Below are 24,013 nucleotides of genomic sequence, written 5' to 3'. Positions count from 1 at the left end.
ATTAAATAGCCAAGGTGATAAAAATTCGTCATCTTTTCCATGTGCCTCACAAAGTTTAAGCTTAACATTAGGAGAGGCCGTATAAAGAAAACTATTACTAAAACTTTAAACTGCAAATCGCTCTGGACTTATTGAAAATGCGTACCTAAATTGAAGCAGCCCCAACATTTTACAAAAGGGAGAAACATGGACTCTATAAGAAAAAAAATACTAGGGTTTGTAGCCTCAAGGAAAGAAAATTTGTAGGTATTCTCTTGTCTCTAATATATTTTTACTCAGACAGTCTTTGTACCTATTTTATAAACTACACAATGTAGCAGTAAAGATTACCTAATAATTAGTAGCGTCGGCATTAGATTCTTAGCGGAATTTTAACTGTGAAATTAGTTTTTAGTAAGTAATATTTTGAGGTACTGTGCATTGGTTATTTGTTTTACAATAGAAAATTACGGTAAATGTTAACGCGGCCGACTCAGATATTGTTTGCTTGTCACAAACTTAAATCTTGAACTCTTTTAGTCGCAGGAAAACAGATTTTTTTTTTGCAACATTTATTTTAGAAACCAACTTTCCTTCCCTTTAATTGATATGATAAAATGTTCTATCACTAATAAGTATTATTATTTTTACATTATATTTGTTTATTTATGTAGAGACTTTCCGGGTTCAAGTTTTTAATATATATCATTTTTTAAAATTGCTTAATAGGCTCATTAGGCAAAGTAAATAAGATAATAATTATCAACAATTTTTCAACAAGTGGGAATGCTTTAAAGCCCATCTCTCGACACTTGATCGTTAGCTGAACATTAAACCTGCCTGAATTAATAGGCTATCATTTACTTCCTTTATTATTTTAAACCACATTAATGAATTTATTCGTAATAGTAATTGATTTGATTTTAATTGTGCAGATTTCACAAAGTTGTGAACTAATTGTGAACACAACTTGTGGTAGTTTAATAGGAAGAGAATTTAAATCCAGAAATGGTCGTACTGTGGCAGCTTTCAATGGCATTCCGTTTGCCAAACCGCCTCTTAATGAACTTAGATTTCAGGTGACAATGTAAAGTAATGTGATTGATAGGTCATTTCGCATTGTTCTTCTTTTAATAACAAATACTGTTGCAGGATCCCCAGCCACCAGAACCATGGATTGGTGTGAGGGAAGCCTACAACTTTGGTAGTGTCTGTGTGCAGATAACTTATAATTTTCCTCAGGTAAACACCACCAAGATGGGCAACGAAGACTGCCTGTACTTGTCTGTTTACAGTCCAAATGTAAGCATTAATACCTAATATTATTAGTCTTTTTTAATCGTACATTCTTTTGTGCTTATCGGTGTCGAAGATTGCATTCCCTGTCACACACTCACTCCCTCTCGGTCCATGATCAGTGACACCCTCTTCTTGTTTTCAAACTCAATATTTACAACCTGAGCGTAGAGGATGATTAGTGGATGGTTATTCCTAACTGGTAGCTCCCCGCTCGACTTGGGACCCATGGAGAGCGTGAGTAGTTACCAGATGTTAGTGGAAATATTCTTTTTCTAGTACTCTTTCAATAATTTCGATAGTTCCATCTAGAGAGTCTGTGTGATTTGTAAATATGTATGGTTACGGTTTTTACCTGCATAAAGAAACAAAACATCATTTTGAGGATTAGTAGAAATGTCGTTACAGACACGGAAAGTTTAGTCTATTCAGACATCTTACTAAAAAGTTCGGTTTGTTACAAGGATGGCAAACACGAACCTGTGCTCTAAATTTTCTTAACAGCTTTTGCTGCCTTGATGGAGTGAATAATGAAAAAAGAAATCCCTTTTCTAATATGACCTAAATCTATTTTTAAAAAGTAATTAATTCTTTATTCCTTATTTTCAATAAAGAACAGAATTAAAACAAAAAAAAAACAAGAACTAATATTCTTTGTAAAAAAATGAAGAGGTACAACTTACTTTTTAGATTAGTTATTAGAAAATAAACTTATTTATATATTTATTTATTTTATTTCATTTCCCTTTTTTTTTGCTTTTTTTTTTTCTGTATCCAGCTAAAACCAGCAAATCTGTTGCCAGTACTGGTATATATTCATGGTGTAACATTTTATTCAGGATCTGGTGAAATTGATAAATCACCAGAATATTTCTTGGATAATGACTTGGTAGTTGTGATGCCAAACTACAGGCTTGGTGTGCTTGGTAAGTGAATGTAATTTAACATTACGAACTCCACCTTTGTTTTACTTTAATTATCTCCTGTTCCTTTCCTCGACATTCATATTGAACTATTACTCTTATTTGCGTACCACATTAAGTCAGATACTAAGTACTGATTAAAAGTCTACGCCACAAGTTGCCAAGGGCCTATCCCGTTATTTATAGCTAGGATTCCGAGTTAAATTTAATATTTTATTTAGATTAGGAATCTTACAAAAGTATCCCGGATAAGTTTAGAAGTTTGGTGAGTTCAGTTTACGAACTAATAGTAACTGAAGCTCCTCACACGGTCGTAGCACGCTCAATGATTCCATTTCTTCATGTTTTAGCGTGTTCCCCACTGCTAATAAATTTAAGATTTTGGATACTTTAAGAGTTAAATACGTAATAGTAAATATTAAGTATGTACCTAACAATAGTTTATTTTTATTAATATTTATTTTTTTATTTTGTAACTTACAATCTGTATAAATATATACAATAAGTAAATAAATAGGAGGTAAATAAGATGAACTGATGCGGGAAGAGCAGGAGGAGAGAAGCTATAATAAATAGTAATATTTTATTTTAACCTTTAATAATTGTTAATCAAAACACGATATCTGAAGATTAGCGTAATTGTTTTAAATACAATGTTTTAATTAAATATTTTATTTTATAACTTAGTAGCAATTCTAAAGTCCCATGAAGATCATTTAAGTCCGATTAAGAGAAGTATCTTTTTCTATTTGTTGTTTCTATTACTTTTACTAATATCTTGTTTACTTTTTTCAACATGAAAATGATTTGGTACAAAAAATAACAACGTAACATCATCATATGCGGCTTGTCTCCCTAATTTTTGGAGATCTCTAAATTGAAAATGGGTTTATTTTTTTCAACGAAATGAAATTTGCTTTTTTGTAGTATTTAATTTCTCTTTTAATTTTTAACATCATGTTAAGCAATAATTTGTGCTGACAGGATTCCTCACCATGGAAGACGATATAGTACCGGGCAACTTGGGGCTGAAAGATCAAGTTATGGCATTGAAATGGATACACGACAATATTGCTAATTTTGGTGGAGATTCTAACCAAATAACTCTGATTGGTGATTTCGCTGGAGCTGCATCTGTTAGTTTTCATATGTATTCACCGATGAGTAGAGGTAAACAATTTAGAATTGGTTTTATTTTTCATTCAGGAACTTAACAGAAGACGTTAAAATTTTTGATAGAAGGAGTTCGCAGAGTGGAAAGTATTAGTAAAATATTTGTACATAATTAATTCTTCTTTCCACACTGCACATTTTGGTCCCTAAAAATATAGTCTTTTTTCCGAGAATTTCACAGTCCAATTTTTCGGTACACATTCTACCTTTTAAATTAATCAGCTTTCTTTGTCTTTATTTATTACACAATACTGGATTTTAGCCTCGTTAGAACTGAAGGAGAAACTCCGCTGCTTTTTATGGATGTATATCTTCCTACTAAAAATTCATATACGACATTGTGATAGTTGTTTACATAATCACAAAAATGGTGGTAAAACTGCCTCTCTTATAATGTATCACTTCTCCCTCATAATGGTATACAACCATTACACAAACAATACTAGTATTAAACAAACTGAATTATTTATTATGGATTTTTGTGTGAATTTTTAGGCTTATTTCACAAAGCTATCAGCCAGTCGGGAACAGCACTGGATCCTTGGACAAAAACACCTCCAGGAGTAGCTCGCAGCAGAGCAATAAAGATGGCACAGTTGTTCGACTGTCCTACAGATTCCTCCGAAGCGATATTGGATTGTTTACAGACCAAAAATGCTTACTCACTAACTGAAGCTTACCTTGAATTTAAAGTAAGCCATTGTTTTTCTTTTATTATACTTATATATGTAAATAATTACACAATAATACCTAAATCAATTTCTATAGTGTATTCAGTTGGAAAAAGTTGATAAAATGATTTCATTGAAATTACTTAAAGAATTTGGTTTAGTTTAAGAATTCTTACTATTGCTTAAAACATGCATAATAAATTTCCTTTACTATCGAAATTATTTTTTTCTTTATATTCAGACATTCCAAATGGATCCCCTTATAATATTTACACCAATATGTGATAGAAATGCAGCGAATCCATTTCTTCCGTTTAATCCACACAATGCCGAGCCAGCACCAGTTCCTTGGATTGTGGGCGTTCCCAGTTTAGTAGACTTTGTCAGAACTGCAGGTAATTATTGTATAAATGTAGTATTCTTCTTCATTATCATGTATTCAATCTTTAGAGGATTTTTTTTTTTTTCTGCTGTATGGTTATACGATAAGCCAACTATATTATTGAAGCATCTAATTGAATCAACCAACAGCTGGAATAGACATCTTTGCCTCAGGAATAGACTCAATTCAACAATAACTACTTAATTTGCTTTGATTTTGTAAGATTCCACATCTAATTGTATTAAATATAATGTTCATTTCATCACACGAATTCTGCCTCAAATTCAACTATTTTTTTTCTTAATTCTAGAATTATTAGCTGCCAGTTGAGAAATATCAGTTCTAACAAGACTATTCATGTGTTTTTGAATATTTACGGATTCAGAAAAAAATATTTCCCATTTCACAAATAATTATTGATCAATAAATTCAGAGATGTTACTCTCATTGCTGCCTAGACTAGATTCAAGTTGTACTTTGTCAACAAGGCAGTTCACTTCTTAAAAAATAATCAACTTAAGAGTTTTCGACATCAGACGCATGAATGAGACGTAATCAGTGAGGACATCGAATAAATAAATAACTATTAATAGCACACCTTTATCGAGTATGAGAAATTGTGGCCTCAATTTCATTTTAACGAAGAAATAATGAAAGTTTGTTGATTTTATTGTATATAAACATGTTAAAATGTTTAATTTTCCTTTTGTCTTAATTATTTCATATTTTTGTTTTTTTTTAATCTCTTTTTTCAATATCATCAAAAATTAGCCTCCAGAATCACATTGATTACAGTAGGACATTGTTCTACTCTTTTATCCTTCTTTTCTAGTTTATTTACAGAACTAGTCTTATTGTAAATAATTGTAGTATGATACTACAATACTCTAGTAACTGAAAGAGAAAACATTTACGTTTTGAACAATTTATGAAATACTATCATTATCAGTATTATTATTCTGTTATAAATATTCTATTTGTGTATTGCAGTATACGTACGTGAACCAGAAACTCTGATAGAATATAATCAACAATTCGATCAAATAGCACCAATATTCTTGTATTACGATAAAACTGCAACGAATCCTGAAAAAGTAACTAAGGAAGTCAGAGAATTCTACTTTGACGACCAGCCAATTACATTGGAATTGCTCAGAAATTTAACGGAAGTAGATATATTTTTTATTTTATTTTTTTTATTGGCAAATGAAATGTGATTAAAAAAAATAGCTGTAGTAAGTAATAAATCTTTTATTCTGCAGATGTATTCTGATAGAATATTTATTTGGCCAGCTGTTGAAGCCTTGAGGGTGCATAAAGGGCCTCATTATTTCTATTATTTTGATTATGTCGGTGAATATAGTTTCCAAGAAATATTGGCTGGCAGAAGAGTTTTAGTAGGTAAGAATTTATATTTATCTGCAAAGCATTTATCCGCCTTCTTGGTTAACGTCTATTTTCCTTAGCGCATCATAGATTAAAATATTGTTTGTTCATAAGTTAGATTTTGCTAATGCATAAGTTAGACCCAAATTGTAAAATACTACTCTGAGGCTCCTTTCGTATTCCGCTAATACTTGGATTATTGATGTATTTTTTTTTATTATTATCGTCTAATGTACCCCCATGGACTCCAAATCCAAAAAAAAGAAGTTGATGGATAAATTTGGTGAATTTTTTTACCTTATAAATAAGTTTTGCTTACATATTTACAACCTACCCTCGCAATTTAAACACGTCTCAGCGCCGTTTAAAAAAATATTTAGTCGTGATTGGACTTGAAGATATGATAAACGTATGTGATTTTGTTTAAAAAATTTGTTTGGTTGATTTATATTTCGATTAATAAATAATCAGTAAAAATTACAAAAAAAACATGCATTAATGTTTATTATTGTATTTGAAATCAGTATTTAATATTTTTTGTTTGCAACTATCAATGTATATTTACTTAATTTATTTAATTATTTAACTAACATTTTATTGTTCTTGTTGCACAGGTAGCGTTGATTTAGATGATATACTCTATATTTGGAAAATCGAAAATCCTTTCGAAGTTGGTGAACCTACAACAAGTCAAGATTTAAATATATCACATTTACTACTTAATTTACTTTATAACTTCATAAGTTCAGGGTGAATATTTGTTCCTACCTGAATGTTTTAGTGTTGATGTTTCAATTTCTAAATTCATTTGCTTTCGCAGAGACCCGACCCCGTCAGGATTCGATTTCGAATGGCCTCAATGGGACAATGAACAGCAAAACTTCATCAGTTTTGGAATTAGTGGAGAAGTAACAGTTAATAGCACACTTTTACCTAGTAGGGTGCAATTTTGGTCTCAACTTCATTATAATGAAGAAATAATAGAATGTTGTTGAGTTTATTACTTACAAAAATTGTGAAATATACATTTTTCCTTTGAATTATTTTATGTTTTTCTTCTATTTCAATCTCTTTTAAATTCTATAATTATTCACGAACATATTGAATGTAAACTAATTAATTCTGTGAAAACATTTTGATTTTAGTTTTGTAACTTAATACAAATTGCAGTAGTGAGCATGAAGTATAAATTATTGATTTTATTATTTTCAGACTGATTACTGCTGATTCTTTAATTTTTAATTGAAATAAACATTTGGCCAGATTTCCCATAAAGTTTAGTTTTCTTAACTACTATAGATTACTACCTTAAAATTAGCGCATTGGCACCGTTGTCTTTTATACGTGATGATTGCAACAATGTTGTTTCATGGATTTAGTGGAGTATTCCATCGTATATTACTTGAGTTATCTGAAGTTTACTGTTAGATGTCAGCTCTAGGAAAGAAGAAACCTAATATTTCTTCTTTGATAAGAGAATAATTCTCTAATTGCATGATTCTGGTCACTGGTCTAGATAAATGATCGCGCTATGGACGATGATGTTAAAAGGCTCGTGATTTCTTTTTCTTCTCTTTGACCATGAGGATCTTGGTGGAATTCCAGTCCATCTTCGTCAGATCATTTTCCATCTAAACCATAGGTGGCCGTCCCAAATGAACCTGTGGGCAATGTTGGAATTTTATTATTAGCCTATTACATTGTAAAATTATATGTACATTTATAAGATTGAACGCACTACAACAATTTTTTGCGGTAAAAATTCAACACAGAATTAAATGTTATTATTGTTTTAAATATTATTCATACATACAAACATTGTTAATATAATAATGACAATTACATATAAGATGGTTGAATGACATTTAATTTATTTAATTAGTAAGATATTTGTTTCTCAACTTTTTCACTTATTTCTTGCAAGTCTATCTCAACGCACGTATTTGCCCAACGTAATTGATGTTGCAGGTTTTCGTCCGTTAAGTTCGAGCGAAATTAATGTTTGGTAAGTTTCATTTTCAATTCGCAGTTGAAAGAGATCCAAAAAAGCTCTCTTTAAGCCAGATACTCAAATAAGAAAATTTTTCGTTTGTGACATAGAAAATAGATAAAAATCTCTTTTTGATTCAGATGTTTCAAAATGTGTTTTAGTTCATTATTACAAGTGAATCATTTCCATTTTCAGTTAATAAATCAATTTTGATATACATTATTACAAGTGAATCATTTCCATTTTCAGTTAATAAATCAATTTTGATATACATTATTACAAGTGAATCATTTCCATTTTCAGTTAATAAATCAATTTTGATATACATTATTACAAGTGAATCATTTCCATTTTCAGTTAATAAATCAATTTTGATATACATTATTACAAGTGAATCATTTCCATTTTCAGTTAATAAATCAATTTTGATAAATTAGGATGAATATTGCGAGCCATAAAATTATTCAAAGCGAGCCACATAAAATTCGAAATATGAAGAAAATGTAAAGCTCTCAAAATTTACCACTTTATATCTCCTGCAAAAATTCATCTAGAAAAAGCTGTAATTTTGCACAATTAAAGAGGTAAACGAGTCCTAGGTACGTATTACTATAGTACTATTCTACGTATTTTCACAGGGATTATACTGATAGAACAGAAGATACAGCAATTGGAAATATAAATGAAATGTAAAGCTCCCAAACTTTATCACCTTCTTAAATACAGCTAGAAAGCTACAGTTTTGCTCTATTGTAAAGGTAAATGAGTACTATAATTGTTTATATTTTTGCAGGGATCACATTAATAGAATAGGAGGTACAGAAATTCGAAAAATGAAGGAAATGTAAAGCTCCCAAACTTAATCACTTTATATCTCTTTCATAAATTCAGCCAGAAAGCTGCAATTGTGGAAAATTAAAGAGGTAAACGAGTACTATGATTCTAAATATTCATATTTTTGGAAAGTTTTTTGTGCAACTTTATGGTGGGAAAATTTTATTTTCGAAAAAAACGATTCGCATTGTAAATTGATCCCTCACAACTTTTTGTGCCAGATTTCTCATATTAGAAAATTTCTCTTTTATGGTCTAAGTGCTATAAAAGTCTATTTTTGATTCTGATGTTAGAAAAATGTTTTTTGTTCATAATTAAACTGTAAGACAATCATTTCTATTTGGTGATAATAAACAAGTTTTGTAAAATTAGAAGCAATCTCCCGGGCAGTAGAATTATTATTATTATGAAAATTAAATTTTTCTGCAACCATGTAGGGAAGTTCTCATTACTCAATTAAAATCAGCTGTGTAATGCCCAACTTCCCACACTAGTGGGGGGAAATTCCCATTAGTGTCACTTTCCGCGCAAGTGAGTGGAAAAACTTTATTGTGCTTCCTTGATATAAGAAGTTTTGTTATTAACATAAATATTTTCTGTAAAACTCTAATAAGCTTATTTAAATTTATTTTATTTAAATAATTAAAAAACGAATATTAAAAAATAAAATAAAAATTGAAAGGAATATAGAAATAAAAATAATACTTTAATAAATAATTAGATATTTTTAATTATAACAGTTAAAAAGGTTATAGTGTTACCTTATAGAAATTTAAAATGAATTCTAGTGATGCCTGTTTAGAAAACACTCCTCCATCAATAAAAGAAACAGCAGAAAATGTAATAAGTAATGTAAATACGTAAGTAATGTAAATAATTGTAATATAACAATAAATGTTTATAATAAATAAATTACTTTTTGTAGACTGTAAAAATGAAATTTTTAATTTTATTAGTTAATAAATGGTTGCAGAAAAAATATAATATTTAACTCTAGTGTAAAGTATTTTCCTCACACTCGGCAATTTGCACTTGCACTCGCATCGCTTCGCTCGCTCGTGCGTGCAAACCCTGCCTCGCGTGAGGAAAAGTACTACTTTCCACACTTGTTAAATAAATAACTATTATTAATATTAGTGGGTAGCGGGCTGGCTACCTTTGATCTAAACTTTCCTATAAGGAACAAATCTCCCATACTCTGTTGCACAACAAAAACGATGTTTCTCTAATTACCCCTATTTGTTTAATTTGTTTACGATATTTTTTTTAATTTAATACTTAATGTTTATCAGGAACTTAAATGTGTATTGACTAAATTGGTTTCGACTCCCTACATTCTCACAACCTGAAAAAAAAAAATGGTGTGCCTTCTTAGGGTGAATAAAAACTGACTGCTTAAATAGAGTGGCTAAAACTAGAGGACCTAGATTGGCTGTTTGGTAGATACACTGATCTATGTGTCATGACTATGTCGAATATTAATAATATTAGACTGCTAATGGACAAAAGATCGTTCAAACGTAGGAACCAAAGTGTGCTCTATGAGCTTTACACTTAAACACTTTAGAAATTTTTAAGAAAACTCATTAGGCCCTTACGTGATCATTATCAGACCTAGATGCTGGCACTTTTTATAAAAGTTTCCTTGTTTAATGGGCTTTCAAACGGTAAACAAAAAAAAAGTTCCGATTTCTCTGAAATATTTGAGAAAATGCTAGGAAATATTTTAAACAATTATAAACAAAAATTCATATGTACTTACTCCAAATTACAATTTTACACGCAACTACACTGTTGAAAAAGAAAAGAATGTGAATAAACCTTAACTTCTTTTTTTTAAAGTGCTTTTTGTAATCTTTGACTTCCTTAATTTAACACAATCTACTTTAAAAATTGACTACTGGTCCATCTAAAAGAGTTTTCAATGAATTAAACAACTTGATAACTAACACTGTTGAGTGCTCGTGAGCACGTTTTCTTGTAAAACAAACGTAATTTCTCATACGTAGATAAATGGAATCCTGGAAAATGATATACCGTTTGAAAGCCCATTAGGCAAGGAAACGTTTATAAAAAGTGCCAGCACCTAGGTCTGATAATGATCACATAAGGGCCTAATGAGTTTTCGTAAAAATTTCGATTACTTTTATTTTTACAGCATCCGGAGGAAGATTGAGGCTGTTTGGAGAACAACTTATGCTTCAAAATGGTATCAATTTTTACAAAATTTATCTGTCTTTCTAACCGTGTCATCAGTATCGAATTCGGACTAAAACTTTCTGAGTAATAACACTTTTATTGGAAAAAAAGTAATGATTTTAGAAAAAAAAATTAAAGTGACGTCACTCATGAACAGTGGAAAATATGAAGTTGGCCAATACGTCATTGAACTCCACTTTAGATGTACAGTCGAACCTCGCTTAACGAGCATAATTCGTTCCAGAACCTTACTCGTTAAGCGAAATACTCGTTAAGCGAAACAATTTTTTTCATTTAAATTAAAATAAAAGGGGATAATTGGTTCCATGCAAAAAAAATATTGATAAAATTTGTTTTTATAACATTTATTTCGAAAAAATTATATACATATGTACATATAATATAAATTACATATATTTATTGAGATAAATATGTACATTCATAATTAATCCTTTTTAATTATAAATTTGTCCAATGTTCCTTGTTTCTGCCGTCGCTTCAAAATGTGACACAGCATTATCATTAAATAAATTTATAGATCGCATAGCCACAGCCTTATTCGGGTGATAGTTTTCTACGTGTGTTGCAACAGTTTCCCATGCTTTCAACATTTCTCTTATTGCGCTGGAAGATTGTTGTTCCTCTGATATTTTCTCCTCTTTGTCTTATAAATTCTCTTCCACCAATTCTTGTTGTGAAATGTGTTGCAACTCAACAAGTTCCTCTGTGGATAGCTCTTGACTATGATCTGCTACAAGCTCATCAATATCATCTTTATCAACTGTCAATCCCATATCCGTGGCCAAAGACACAATTTCATTATCTAGAGATTCCACAGGTTCGGATTCAATCGCCTCAAAACCAGATTCGACGAGGATTTCAGGCCAGAGCTTCTTCCATGCAGAAATTAGAGTTTTTTTGGTAACCCCGTCCCACGCCTTGTCGATTATCTTGAGGGATGTAACAATATGGAAGTGGTATTTCCAAAATTCTCGCAAAGTAAGGTTTGTCTCTTCAGTCACCTCAAAACAATGTTCGAAGAGACCTTTAGTGTACAGTTTCTTAAAGTTGGAAATTACTTGTTGATCCATAGGCTGAAGTAACGGTGTAGTATTAGGAGGCAGATATTGAATTTTGATAAATTGAAATTCGTCAAGAAGATCATTTTGTAGACTTGGAGGATGAGCGGGAGCATTGTCCAGTACAAGCAACGCATGGAGCGGCAGATTCATCTCCAATAAATATTTTTTCACAGAAGGACCAAACACTTCATTTATCCATTCAACAAAAATGTCACGTGTCACCCAAGCCTTGTTATTGGCTTTCCACATTACATTTAGTTTGTTCTTGTGGATGTTGCATTTCTTAAAGGCTCGTGGAGTTTCCGAATGATACACCAGCAATGGTTTAATTTTCAAGTCACCGCTTGCATTAGCACAAAACAGCAACGTGAGGCGATCTTTCATGGGCTTGTGGCCGGGTAATGCTTTTTCTTCTTCTGTTATGTAGGTTCGCTTGGGCATTTTCTTCCAAAAGAGACCTGTCTCGTCACAGTTAAAAATTTGTTGTGGCAAGTAACCCTCGGAAATCAAAAGTTTTTTGAAGTCGCTGACGTAGTTCTCATCTGCCTTCTTATCGGAACTTGCTGCTTCACCGTGCCTCATAACGCTGTGAATGCCGGTTCTTTTTTTGAATTTTTCAAACCACCCACGGCTTGCTTTAAATTCTTTTTCGTCTGTTGACGATCCTGGAGTTTTCGTTCGGAGATCAGTGAAAATTAGTTTTGCCTTCTGACAGATTATTTGTTCGGTTATAGTGTCGCCTTGCAATTGTTTTTCATTTATCCAAATGAGAAGTAATCTTTCCAAATCATCAAGGATACGTAACCGCTGCGTAGACATTTTTGTAACGCCCTTTGATGCATCTATCTGTTTGATTTTGTCTTTATTCTTGAGAATAGTGCAAATCGTTGATGTTGATCGATTGTAGGTGCGTGCTAGATCAGCCACACTTACACCATTTTCTCGTTTCTCAATGATTTTACGTTTCATTTCTAACGTTATTTTAATTTTTTTCGAAGCCATTTTGTTAGAGGGATAACAAAATAAACACAATAATTTTGTAAAGTTTTTTCTGAAGCACTCAGTAACACTGACTCTCTCGCGAACTATCACTTCCAAACCGTCTCTCAAAGACTAAAAACTCACTAAAAACTCTACTAAAAACTCACTAAAAACTGACTTCAAAAACTGATTTCTCCAGCTGTGTCTGCCCCTTTTAACTGCGACTGCCCCACTCCGTCTGGTCACGCCCACCGGCCGCTTACTGGCTGAGGAAAACACGTCAGCGAAATGTCATTAGAAAACTATCGTTATGCGAAACATCGCTCGCTATAAGAATCAATTTGTTTTACTCGTTATGCGAATTACTCGTTAAGCGAGGTGCTCGTTATGCGAGGTTCCACTGTACTACACACAGTAGGCCTATGGACAATACTTACTTGACCATGGTTACAGGCTCCACCCACTTTTTTTATAATGGCGGGAAATTTCGAAAAAATAAAAATAGTATTTAATCATTTTTAGTCTAAATTATTTTCAGTGATTGACCCATTTTTTTAAACCCTTGTATCTCGAAATACAGTATCCAACTTTGTTTTTTCAAATGGAATGTTACATTCTTTTTTTGCATATTTTTATAGTATTTGAGCTCCTAAAAAAACAAAAAAAATTTTTGAAATCGGATAGATTTTTCAAAAGTTATGGTAATTTAAAATATGAAAAACAAACTTCAGTTTATTGTCAAAATAACGTTATTTTTTTTTAAAGAATCTGTTCAAACTGGGCACAATCAACGGATAGGCAAGCCAAAACTCTCTTTGCTTGTAGCAGCACTTATGTTGGCGAAGTCAAGATCTAGGGTTATTCTATAGCCTGCCTACAGTAAAAAGCATCTTCTAAACCATAACATATCTTTTCTAACAACATTTTCGCATAACTGGAGAGGCCATATTAAGAACATAATTGTTTCAACATTAATCAGCAAATCGCCCTGGAGTTATTAAAAGGGCGTACCTGAATAGAAACAGACCCGACTCTTTGCAAATGGGAGAAACATGGAGTATAAGAAAATAGTTACCAGGATTTGCGACCTCAAGCAACGTAAATCAGAAGAAAATCTCTTATCTCTAATATATTTTTACTCCGACAGTCTTTGTATCAATTATATAAACTACACAATGTAGCAGTAAAGATTATCTATTAATTAGTAGCGTCAGTATTAGATTCTTAAGAGGAATGTTATCTGTGGACTTAGTTTTTAGTAAGTAATATTTTGATTTACTGTGCATTGGTTCTATGTTTTTGAAAATTTAGGTAAATGTTACCGCAGCCAACACAGTTATTGTTTGCTTATCATAAAACTTAAATTCTAAACTTTTTTAGCCTCAGGATAATGGAACTGGTTTCTAACAACTTTTATTTTAGAAACCTACTTTCGTTTCCCTTTATTTATGTTTCCTTAATTTGATATAAAAAAAAATAAGTGATATTTATTTTACAATTATATTGATTGCTTCAATAGAGTGTTTCCGGGTTCAAGTTTTTAGTGCATATCATTTTTAAAATGTTCTTAATAATGTCATTAGGCAAAATAAATAAGATAATAACTATCAACAATTTCTCCAGCAGTGGGGAAGCTCTAAATCCTCCGTCTCGGTCGGTCGTTGGACATAAAACCTTCCTGAAATAATAGGCCATCATTTACTTCCTTTATTACTTTAAACCACATCAATGAATTTTTTCGGTATAATAATTGATTTGATTTTAATTGTGCAGATATCACAAAGTTGTGAACTAATTGTGAACACAACTTGTGGTAGTTTAATTGGAAGAGAATTTAAATCCAGAAATGGTCGTACTGTGGCAGCATTCAATGGTATTCCATTTGCCAAACCGCCTCTTAATGAACTTAGATTTCAGGTGACAATTAAAATAATGTGTTTGATTTCTCTTTTTGCATTTTTGTAATTTTAATAAGAAATATTTCAGTATCCCCAGCCACCAGAACCATGGGTTGGTGTGAGGGAAGCCTACAACTTTGGCAGTGTCTGTGTGCAGATACCTTATGATTTTCCTGAAATAAACTCTACGGAGTATGGCAAGGAAGACTGTTTGTACTTGTCTGTTTACAGTCCAAATGTAAGCACTATTACCCAATATTATTAGTCTTTTAAATCGTACCTTCTTTTGCGCTTATCGGTGTTAAAGATGGTATTCCCTCTCAGTCCATGATCAGTGACACCCTCTTCTTTTTTCCAAACTCCACCTTTACAACCTGAGCGTAGAGGATGATTGCTGGATGGTTAACCCTAACTGGTAGCTCCCCGCTTCACTTGGGACCCACGGGGAGCCTGAGTAGTTACCAGATGTTAGTGGAAATAATTCCTATCTAGCACTCTCTTACATTAATTTAGACAGATTCATCGAAATACATAATGGGCGTCTCCCACTGTTCTCCTAGAAGTTCGCCAGACAACCTAACTATGCTTAATTACGGCTTTTACCTGCATAAATCAGAAAACAAGGAAACGCATCATTTGAGGATTTGTAGAAATATCTTTATAAATTTCCGTCTATTCAGGCATCATATCAAAAAGTTCGGTAAATTTCTTACAGTCAAGCCAAATATTTAGCCCACTACACCTGGGCTCTTAATTTTATTAAATACTTTTGCTGTCTTTGTGGAATGAATTTTAATGAAAAACTAAATCATTTTCATTAAATGACCTAAATCAATTTTTATATTTAACTCCCTGCTTTTAATAGTTGATTGAATTTTTGTTAACACAATAAAAAAAACTTATGTGAAATTACTTTTTTTTTAGAGAAGCGCAGAAACGAGATCAACTTTAAGTTTTCGTTATTTAACATCTCCATGAAAAAATTGTCTATATAAATGAAGAAATAAAACATAATTCATAGATTTATTATTACAAAATTTAATAATTTATTTAACTTATTTATTAATTTATCTTATTTTATTTCTCATCAGAAATATATATACACATTTTTTTTACCCAGCTGAAACCAACGAATTTATTACCAGTTCTTGTATATATACATGGAGGTCCATTTTATTTAGGATCTGGTGAAGTTGATAAATCACCAGAATATTTCTTGGATTATGACTTGGTAGTGGTGATGCCAAACTACAGGCTTGGTGTGCTTGGTAAGTGAATGTAATTTAACATTACGAACTGTCATTAATTGATGGTTTTTAATTAGAACAAGTTTACTTAGAACACGTGTATCAAAGTTAAGCACAAGAACACACTCACACCGAAAGTTGCACAGAAGAATAAAAGACCGCCAACAGCGGTCAGCATAACAATAATTTTTTTTTTTCTTAACACCCTCTCTCAATGAGATGTAGTTACTTAATGTCTACAATAAGAAACATCGAATTGAATACTAATAACACAACGTCCACATAAACTAAAATAATTAACAAGATATTAAATGTTAAAAAAAAATTCAAAAACAAAATCAATTAGTGAGCAGAGAGTTTTTAAAAGTTTCAAATTTTTCGGCTCCTAGAGCTTTAATAAATAGATCATCTATATTTTCTTTCGAACAAACATAGTCAATTTTAATAACATTATTTAGGCACAGATGTTTGATGAAATGAAATTTTATTTCAATGTGTTTGCCTCATTTGGTATTTGAAAATGTATTTGCTAAAGATATCGCACTAGTGTTATCTATTTTAAGAACTGCTTTCATTTCTTCAGGCTCTTGTCCTTTCTCATTAAACACATCTTTAACAGATTTTAACACTTTTTCACAAATCACCTCACTGCTTGCTCTTTTCACTTGGCTCATATCACTCAACATACCACGAAGATTCACTAACTCTTGCGCAGCGAACCCTGCCGCAATGTATTCAGCCTCCATTGTTGATTGAGCAACACATCTTTGCTTCTTTGAGTACCAGGCGATAGGGTTTCCAGCATGAAAGCAAATGAACCCATGTCACTTCTTCTAGAGTCATTTTGAGCAGCTCCCCAATCAGCATCACTCATACCTTCCGTCAAGGGCCTAACCCGTTATTTACATTTAGGACTGCCCCTTAGAATCTATCACTTAGATTCGGAATATGGCAAAAGTATCCCGGGTAAATTTATAAGTTTGGTGAGATCAGTTTTCGAACTAATACCAATACTCTACGCACTGACGTAGCACGCTCAATGATCCCTCTTCTTCAAGATTTATCGTGTTACCGCTACTGAATTTTAGGTTTTGGATACGTTGGAAATACCCAAATTTGACAATTTTTTTCTCTTTTTCTATAGAAAATAAAAGTCCCAAATTACCTTTAAAATATAGAGCAAAACCTCCTTTAGAGCTGTAATTGTTTTCTACAACCTAGATTAAATAAATTTCGAGAAAAACTTTGCCCAAAATTAGTAAAAATTGCATTTTCAGAAAACATTTTTCTTGTTCTTGTTACCTATTTTTTAAACGAATAATATTTTAATATTTTATTCTAAAGTTTAATAATTGTTAAATCAGTTACGATATTTGAAGATTTTCTTATTTATTGTAATTAAATATTTTATTTTATAACTTAGTAGCAATTCTAAAGTCCCATGAAGATCATTTAAGTCCGATTAAGAGAAGTATCTTTTTCTATTTGTTCTTTCTATTACTTTTACTAATATCTTTTTTACTGTTTTTAACATGAAAATGATTTGGTACAAAAAGTAATTTAAAGTAACGTCATGACACGCAGCTTGTCTCTCTAAATTTTGGAGATGTTTAAATTTAAAATTAGATTTTTCTTTTTCAACGAAGTGAAATGTACTTTTTGGTAGTAATTCCTCTCTCTTTGGTTTTTTAGTTGCATATTACAAAAAAAAAAAAATCTGTGCTGACAGGATTCCTGACCTTGGAAGACGATATAATGCCTGGCAACTTGGGGCTGAAAGATCAAGTTATGGCATTGAAATGGGTACAGGACAATATTGCCAATTTTGGTGGAGATTCTAACCAAATAACTCTGATTGGTGATTTCGCTGGAGCAGCATCTATTAGTTTACATATGTATTCACCAATGAGTAGAGGTAAATAATTTTGAATTGGTTTTGTCTTGCCTTGAGGCAGGTTACAGTCGGCGCTAAAATTTTTATGATTAATTCTTCTTTCGGTTTCATCACTACTGTTTAACTTTGCAGCTTTGCCCTAATGCATCTCTCATGAACCATTCACAGGGGCCACTTTACGCTTCTATTATAAAATAAGCCGAATCAGCTTTACGAACGACCGAGAGTTGATTTCAATTGTTGGCCAAAATCTTTTAATACATCATTTGTATTAATGGATCTACCATTAACCTTCATTGTTTCCAAAATTTTCCTCTACATTTTACTCCCTAAAAATGCTGCCTTTCTTCCGAGAATTTCGCATTCGAATGTTCTGCTCCACAATGTCACCTCTTAAAATCATTTCTGTTATAACTTGTAGGTTTCTGGAAAAACTCTTGTTATAAGGATAAGATTCGGATGCGCAATATTTTCTGACTCGATTCTCATTTCATATCATAGCAAACTTATTTTATTATTTATTTTTTATATTTTATTCCTTCCTTTCTCTTCGGCGCTACAGTTCAAAAAGGACCAGGGCCTCCTCAACCAAGGCTCTCCACTGAGCTCTATATTTTATTACGGAAGAAAAAACTTCGATGGTTTTTAAGGGTGTATCCATCTTTTAAAATATCTTATGCAACATTGTGATAGTAGTTTTATGTTTATTTTTAGGTTTATTTCACAAAGCTATCAGCCAGTCGGGAACAGCACTGGACCCTTGGATAAAAACACCTCCAGGAGTAGCTCGCAGTAGAGCAATAAAGATGGCACAGTTGTTCGACTGCCCTTCAGATTCTTCCAAAGCGATATTGGATTGCTTACGGACCGCAGATGCTTACTCACTGACTGAAGCTTACAGAAGCTTTAAGGTGAAGTACTGGTTTTCTTAATTATACCTAAAGAGATAATTCTACGTTAATACCAAAATAAATTTCAACATTATATTCAGTAGGAATGAGTGGGAAAAATTCTTAAATTGAAATTATTTAAAGTAGTAAGTTTGTTCAAAAATTCTTACTGCGTCTTAAATTTTCATAATAAATTTGCTTTAACGACTAAATTCAATTCCCCTTTATTTTGCAGGGGTTCCAAGGGGATCCTCTTACAGTATTTCTACCAATATGTGATAGAAATGCAGCGAATCCATTTCTTCCGTTTAATCCACACAATGCCGAGCCGACACCAGTACCTTGGATTGTGGGCCTTCCCAGGTTTATAGACTTTCTCAGAACTGGATGTAATTAATTTCTAAATGTATAATACAACCTTTTTTCAGGGCATCGAATAAAAAAAAAAAAAAAGTTTCTTGTTATAAGCCAGCTATATTATATCGGCATACAAAACAACCAACGTAGGAATAGACATCTTAAACTCAATTTAAGAACTACTTACCTTACTTTTGTCTGTGTAAGATTCAACATACAATTGAAGTGAAGTAATCACCCCGTTTATTCATTTGAATTCTACCTCAAGTTCAACTATTATTTTTTTTGTATTCTAGAATTGTTAGTTTCGTATTCATAAACATAAATTCTAAGCTATCTATTGGTTAAGAACATGTACGGATTTAGAAAACGTTCTTTCATATTCTCAGATTGATTAACACCTGCATAGAGGGTACTTCCAGTTTTAGCGAATTTAGACTCAAGTCTTTTTATAATCATTACACATTAATGTTATTTAAAAGAAATTCTAATTGTGAAAGAAGGCAGCTCAGTTTTTCTTCAAAAATATTTTTCTTAAGATTATTCGACATCAAAGACGAATGAGACGTGATCGGTTTGTAGTTGCCTACAAATACCATCCAGTTTCATTGGAAACTTTTAACTAAGAATTTTTTGTTTTTGTTTTGAAGTTCTTTGGGGAAGGCCTCCCTAAGCATCATTTAAAAAAAATCTTTCCAATGGTAGATAAAGGTCGCTGATACACAATATCAAGTTATATTGGGAGTATTGCTAATTCCTAAAGTTAAGAATATCTGTAAACTAGATATACAATATTAAAAATTTACGATGACTAAAATGAATACAAATTAATATCGAAAAATTAGACTCCAGAATCTTTTTGATTACAGAAGGACATGGTTTCAGTCTTTTAACCTTCTTATTTGTTTTACATATATCTGAAATAGCTTTGTTGTCAATAATGACCTTCAAAATGGAATTACAATACTCAAATAATTGAAAGCGTAAACATTTATTAATCAAAAATTTAAGAAATACTATCATTATCAATTTAATTATTATGATATTACAAATATTTTACTGTATTTGTGTCCAGTATTTGTACGTGAACCAGAAACTCTGATAGAATATAATCAACAATTCGATCAAATAGCACCAATATCATTGTATTATGATAACACTGCATCGAATCCAGAAAAAGTAACTAAGGAAATCAGAGAATTCTACTTTGATAATCAGCCTATTACGATGGAATTGTTTGAAAATTTGTTAGATGTAAGTATAAGTTTCAATTTTGTTTTTTTATATATTAATTGGAAATGTGATAAAAGAAATTAGCTGTAGTAGAAAATAATAGATCTTTTATTCTGCAGATGTATTCTGATAGATTGTTTTTTTGGCCAGCTGTTGAAGCCCTAAAGGTGCATAAAGGGCCCCACTATTTCTATTATTTTGATTATGTCGGTGAATATAGTTTCCAAGAGATATTCGCTGGCAAGAGAGTTTTAGTAGGTAAGAATTTTAGTTTATCTACAAAGCACTGGACCTTCTTTCTTGGTTAAGTCTATTTTCTCAGCACATCATAGTTATTTGTTTGTGTATAAGTTAGCTTCTGCTGATCATATAAAAAACTACTCTGAGTTTTCCTAACGTATTAAAGAACGTTGGGATTGTGGATATATTGTTTTTACTGTGCTATGGTGCACACAGGGACTTCAAATCCAAAAGGTGAAGTTTGTACATTTTTTTTGTTTTTTGTAAAATAAATTTCGCTTAGCTGTTAAACTTACCTCACAATATAGGCCATTATTTTCAATAAAATAAACACATCTCAGGGCGATATGTAAAAGATATAAAGGGAGGTAACACATGTTATTCTTTTACAAAGCTTGTTTGATTAATTTATATTTCGATCTTTAGAATAGCACCCCAGAGGCGTGGCCTAATTCGAAGTGATTCTGATTCGCTGTTACTATAGAACCCGCCATATTCAAATATACGAGAATATACTCGTAAATATAAAACTATTTCTTTATTTTATATTTACACTTAAATCTAGCGGATTATATGGTAACAGCGAATCAGAATCACTTCGAATTATTTCTTTATTTCTTAATGGGGGCTTCGCCCCCCACACCCCCTGATTTTTTTCTTAATGGGGGGCTTCGCCCCCCATACCCCCTCCTAACCTACCTAATCACCCTCAATTTTTTTATTTGTGTCACAAGATTCATTACAATAATTACACAGAACAACACAAAAGAAACTTACCTTATTCTGTGGAGTCCTTTTCCTGAGGAGGGTATACTCGTACCTGTCGAACTCCAACCTCATTCACACTACACTCATGCTTTAATTTAAAAAAAAAACTGCAAATTTAAAACGCTCATACTCATAAAGTTACAAAAAAACGGCACCTCAGGTCACATACAGAGCACTCGCGGGAACTATTAATACATTAAACAGGAAGCAGTTGCTAGGCAGTAAGTGTACTGCGCATGCGTGCGAAACATAAGCGTTACGAAATTCGCACAATCCGAAACAGTTCATTCGCGGGAAGTAGTTTACATTTTCACCGGTAGGTGCGCTGTACTTCCCACCCCCTAAAAATAAACAGGCCACGCCCCCGGGGCGCTATTCTATAGATTAGCCAATGAATTAAAACAACCAAAATCATTCGTTTGTGTTTTTTATTTGATGTTAGTATTTAATATGAGCTTTTTGTAATCATTATTACAGATTTTAACATAATTATTATAAGATTTCTTTTTTCTTTTGCAGGTAGCGCTGATTTAGATGATACAATCTACATTTGGAAAATCAAACATCCTTACGAAGTTGGTGAACTTACAACAAGTCAAGATTTAAATATATCGCATTTACTACTTAATTTAATTTATAACTTCATAAGTTCAGGGTAAATTTATTTTATTTATATTTATTTTACATCTACAAAATACTCTAGGTATATAATAGATGAAAAGTGTGACTAGACATAAAGTACACAAAAAAATTAAAAACCAAAAGTGACTTTCTAATTAAAGTACAAAATCAAAAAGAGGATTAAGAAGAACATTAAGATACTTTAGATTTTGCATTGGCGGCCTTTACGGCCAAGACAAGGTAATTATCCTTGAGATCATATCCTTAGCTATAGAACTGAAGTTACCACATACATAAAATGGGATATCCAAATAATAAAAATAGTTTACTACCTCCAACGGCTCACCCAAATAATAATAAGATTGATTCATGCACAGATTTACCGTGCTTTTTTAAAATATTATTATTTTACATTTACTCGTATTTACTTGTAATCTATTAGTCTGACAATATTTTTACAAAAGTAACTATTCCTTTCTGGCTTCCACTGGAGAGTTAGACAACAGTACATCATCCGCATATATTAGGGATGGTATCCCACTATCACGATTGATTTGTACACAACCAGCGTTATTACCTAGCATAAATCTCTCTAAATCGTCGATAAATATAGAGAATAGCAGATACGGCAACGTGTCACCCTACAGCACACTTTTTGATATTGGGAATGATTCTGTAAATAAATTACCTTTGAAGTCACTAATTTATATAAATTATTTACAAAACTGATCCATTTACGGCTGATGCCGAAGTTATACATCTTGTGCAAGAGAAAAGAGTGGTCAACCGAGTCGAAAGCCTTTTTTAAAATCTATGAAACATGCATGCACTTTCCTTCTATTTTAATAAGAGAAGATAAAGTTAATGAACTAGTCAGGGAACCTCTGGTTCTAAGAAATCCGTTTTGGTTTTCTACAACAGGATTCCCGCATTCAACCCTTCTCACAATCTGTTACTCAGTGTCTGAGTAAAATTTCGTAGTAGCATTCATTAGTGAGAACAGTTCTTAGGGCAAATATTTGTTCCTACCTGAATATTTTGAGTTAAAGTTTTAATTTCTAAATTCATTTTCTTTCGCAGAGAGCCGACTCCGTCAGGATTCGATTTCGACTGGCCTCAATGGGACAATGAACAGCAAAACTTCATCAGTATTGGAAATAGCGGAGAAGTAACAGTTAATAACACACTTTTACCTAGTAGGGTGCAATTTTGGTCTCAACTTCATAATAATGAAGAAATAATAGAATGTTGTTGAGTTTATTAAATCCAATAATTTTGAAATATAAATTTTCTGTTTCAATCTCTTTTAAATTATATAAATGTTTACGAACTTATTGAATGTACACTACTTAATTCAGTAAAAGGCAACCTGATTTATACAGTTTTGTAACTAAATACATATTGCAACAGTGAGCATGCTGTTTGTTTAATGGATTTATTACATTCAGACTGATTCTCTAAATAATTTTTAATTCAAATAAATATTTTGGCTATATTTTTCAGAAATTTTCCTATAACAATTTTTAGCATTGTCAAATGTCTTAACTACTACAGATGATAGGCTTTTAAAATTTATAGCGTATGTACGAGTTTTCTAATACGTGATGATTGCAGCAATGTTTCATGGATGTAGTGTAGATTATATATTTCCATCGTATATTTCGTACTTGAGTTATCTGAAGTTTACTGTTAGATATGAGCTCTACAGAAGAAGAAACCTCATATTTCTTCTTTGATAAGAGAATAATTCTCTAATTGCATGATTCTGGTCACTGGTCTAGATTCATAAAGAATGAATGAACTTTATTGACTAAATTGGTTTCGAATCCCTACATGCTCAAACAGTTGATCTGGGCGAAAAATGGTAGAGGAAAAATTTGTTGCCCGTCACCTCTAGTTTCAGAATATGTGACGTGATTTCAGATTCCTGCCCGCATACGCAGCTGACGCGCGACCAAAAGTGAGGGTT

The 24,013-nt window shown here is 31.9% G+C and overlaps 3 protein-coding genes across 3 annotated transcripts in view; all 3 read left to right on the top strand.

Moving 5' to 3' along the window:
• Positions 1 to 240: 240 nt before the first annotated feature.
• Positions 241 to 6,974, top strand: LOC141462375 (juvenile hormone esterase-like). The gene is made up of 10 exons (XM_074144181.1): positions 241 to 1,058; positions 1,132 to 1,281; positions 2,054 to 2,201; positions 3,183 to 3,368; positions 3,867 to 4,063; positions 4,284 to 4,437; positions 5,415 to 5,593; positions 5,687 to 5,825; positions 6,425 to 6,560; positions 6,631 to 6,974. The coding sequence occupies exons 1-10, from the start codon at positions 870 to 872 to the stop codon at positions 6,803 to 6,805; spliced, it is 1,653 nt and encodes a 550-aa protein (XP_074000282.1). The 5' UTR covers positions 241 to 869; the 3' UTR covers positions 6,806 to 6,974.
• Positions 6,975 to 10,800: 3,826 nt separating this feature from the next.
• LOC141462376 (juvenile hormone esterase-like) overlaps positions 10,801 to 24,013 on the top strand; it is a 34,604-nt gene continuing 21,391 nt past the window's right edge. The window contains exons 1-9 of the mRNA XM_074144182.1: positions 10,801 to 10,843; positions 15,915 to 16,062; positions 17,771 to 17,956; positions 18,650 to 18,846; positions 19,061 to 19,214; positions 20,258 to 20,436; positions 20,535 to 20,673; positions 21,943 to 22,078; positions 23,125 to 23,218. Coding sequence (XP_074000283.1) covers positions 10,841 to 10,843; positions 15,915 to 16,062; positions 17,771 to 17,956; positions 18,650 to 18,846; positions 19,061 to 19,214; positions 20,258 to 20,436; positions 20,535 to 20,673; positions 21,943 to 22,078; positions 23,125 to 23,218 — 1,236 coding nt within the window. The 5' untranslated portion in view covers positions 10,801 to 10,840. The remainder of the gene's footprint in view (positions 10,844 to 15,914; positions 16,063 to 17,770; positions 17,957 to 18,649; positions 18,847 to 19,060; positions 19,215 to 20,257; positions 20,437 to 20,534; positions 20,674 to 21,942; positions 22,079 to 23,124; positions 23,219 to 24,013) is intronic.
• Positions 14,572 to 15,782, top strand: LOC141462377 (juvenile hormone esterase-like). Its single transcript, XM_074144183.1, has 2 exons — positions 14,572 to 14,813; positions 14,883 to 15,782. Exons 1-2 carry the CDS (start codon positions 14,625 to 14,627, stop codon positions 15,057 to 15,059), a joined length of 366 nt encoding a protein of 121 aa, XP_074000284.1. The 5' UTR covers positions 14,572 to 14,624; the 3' UTR covers positions 15,060 to 15,782.

This window comes from Rhodnius prolixus, unplaced genomic scaffold, assembly GCF_049639745.1.
Source record: "Rhodnius prolixus isolate KJV_2025 unplaced genomic scaffold, Rpr scaffold_1, whole genome shotgun sequence".
In the NCBI taxonomy this organism is placed as follows: domain Eukaryota; kingdom Metazoa; phylum Arthropoda; class Insecta; order Hemiptera; family Reduviidae; genus Rhodnius; species Rhodnius prolixus.
Note: the sequence above shows the minus strand (reverse complement) of the source record. Positions and strands in the feature narration are given on the sequence as shown.

Bases quoted from the DNA above. Each gene is read 5' to 3' on its own strand.
- LOC141462377 (XM_074144183.1), top strand. From the start codon at position 14,625: ATGAATTTTTTCGGTATAATAATTGATTTGATTTTAATTGTGCAGATA. The intron at 14,814-14,882 runs GTGACAATTAAA...GAAATATTTCAG, and splicing joins TTAATGAACTTAGATTTCAG to TATCCCCAGCCACCAGAACC.
- LOC141462375 (XM_074144181.1), top strand. From the start codon at position 870: ATGAATTTATTCGTAATAGTAATTGATTTGATTTTAATTGTGCAGATT. The intron at 1,282-2,053 runs GTAAGCATTAAT...TTCTGTATCCAG, and splicing joins TGTCTGTTTACAGTCCAAAT to CTAAAACCAGCAAATCTGTT. The intron at 5,826-6,424 runs GTAAGAATTTAT...CTTGTTGCACAG, and splicing joins TGGCAGAAGAGTTTTAGTAG to GTAGCGTTGATTTAGATGAT.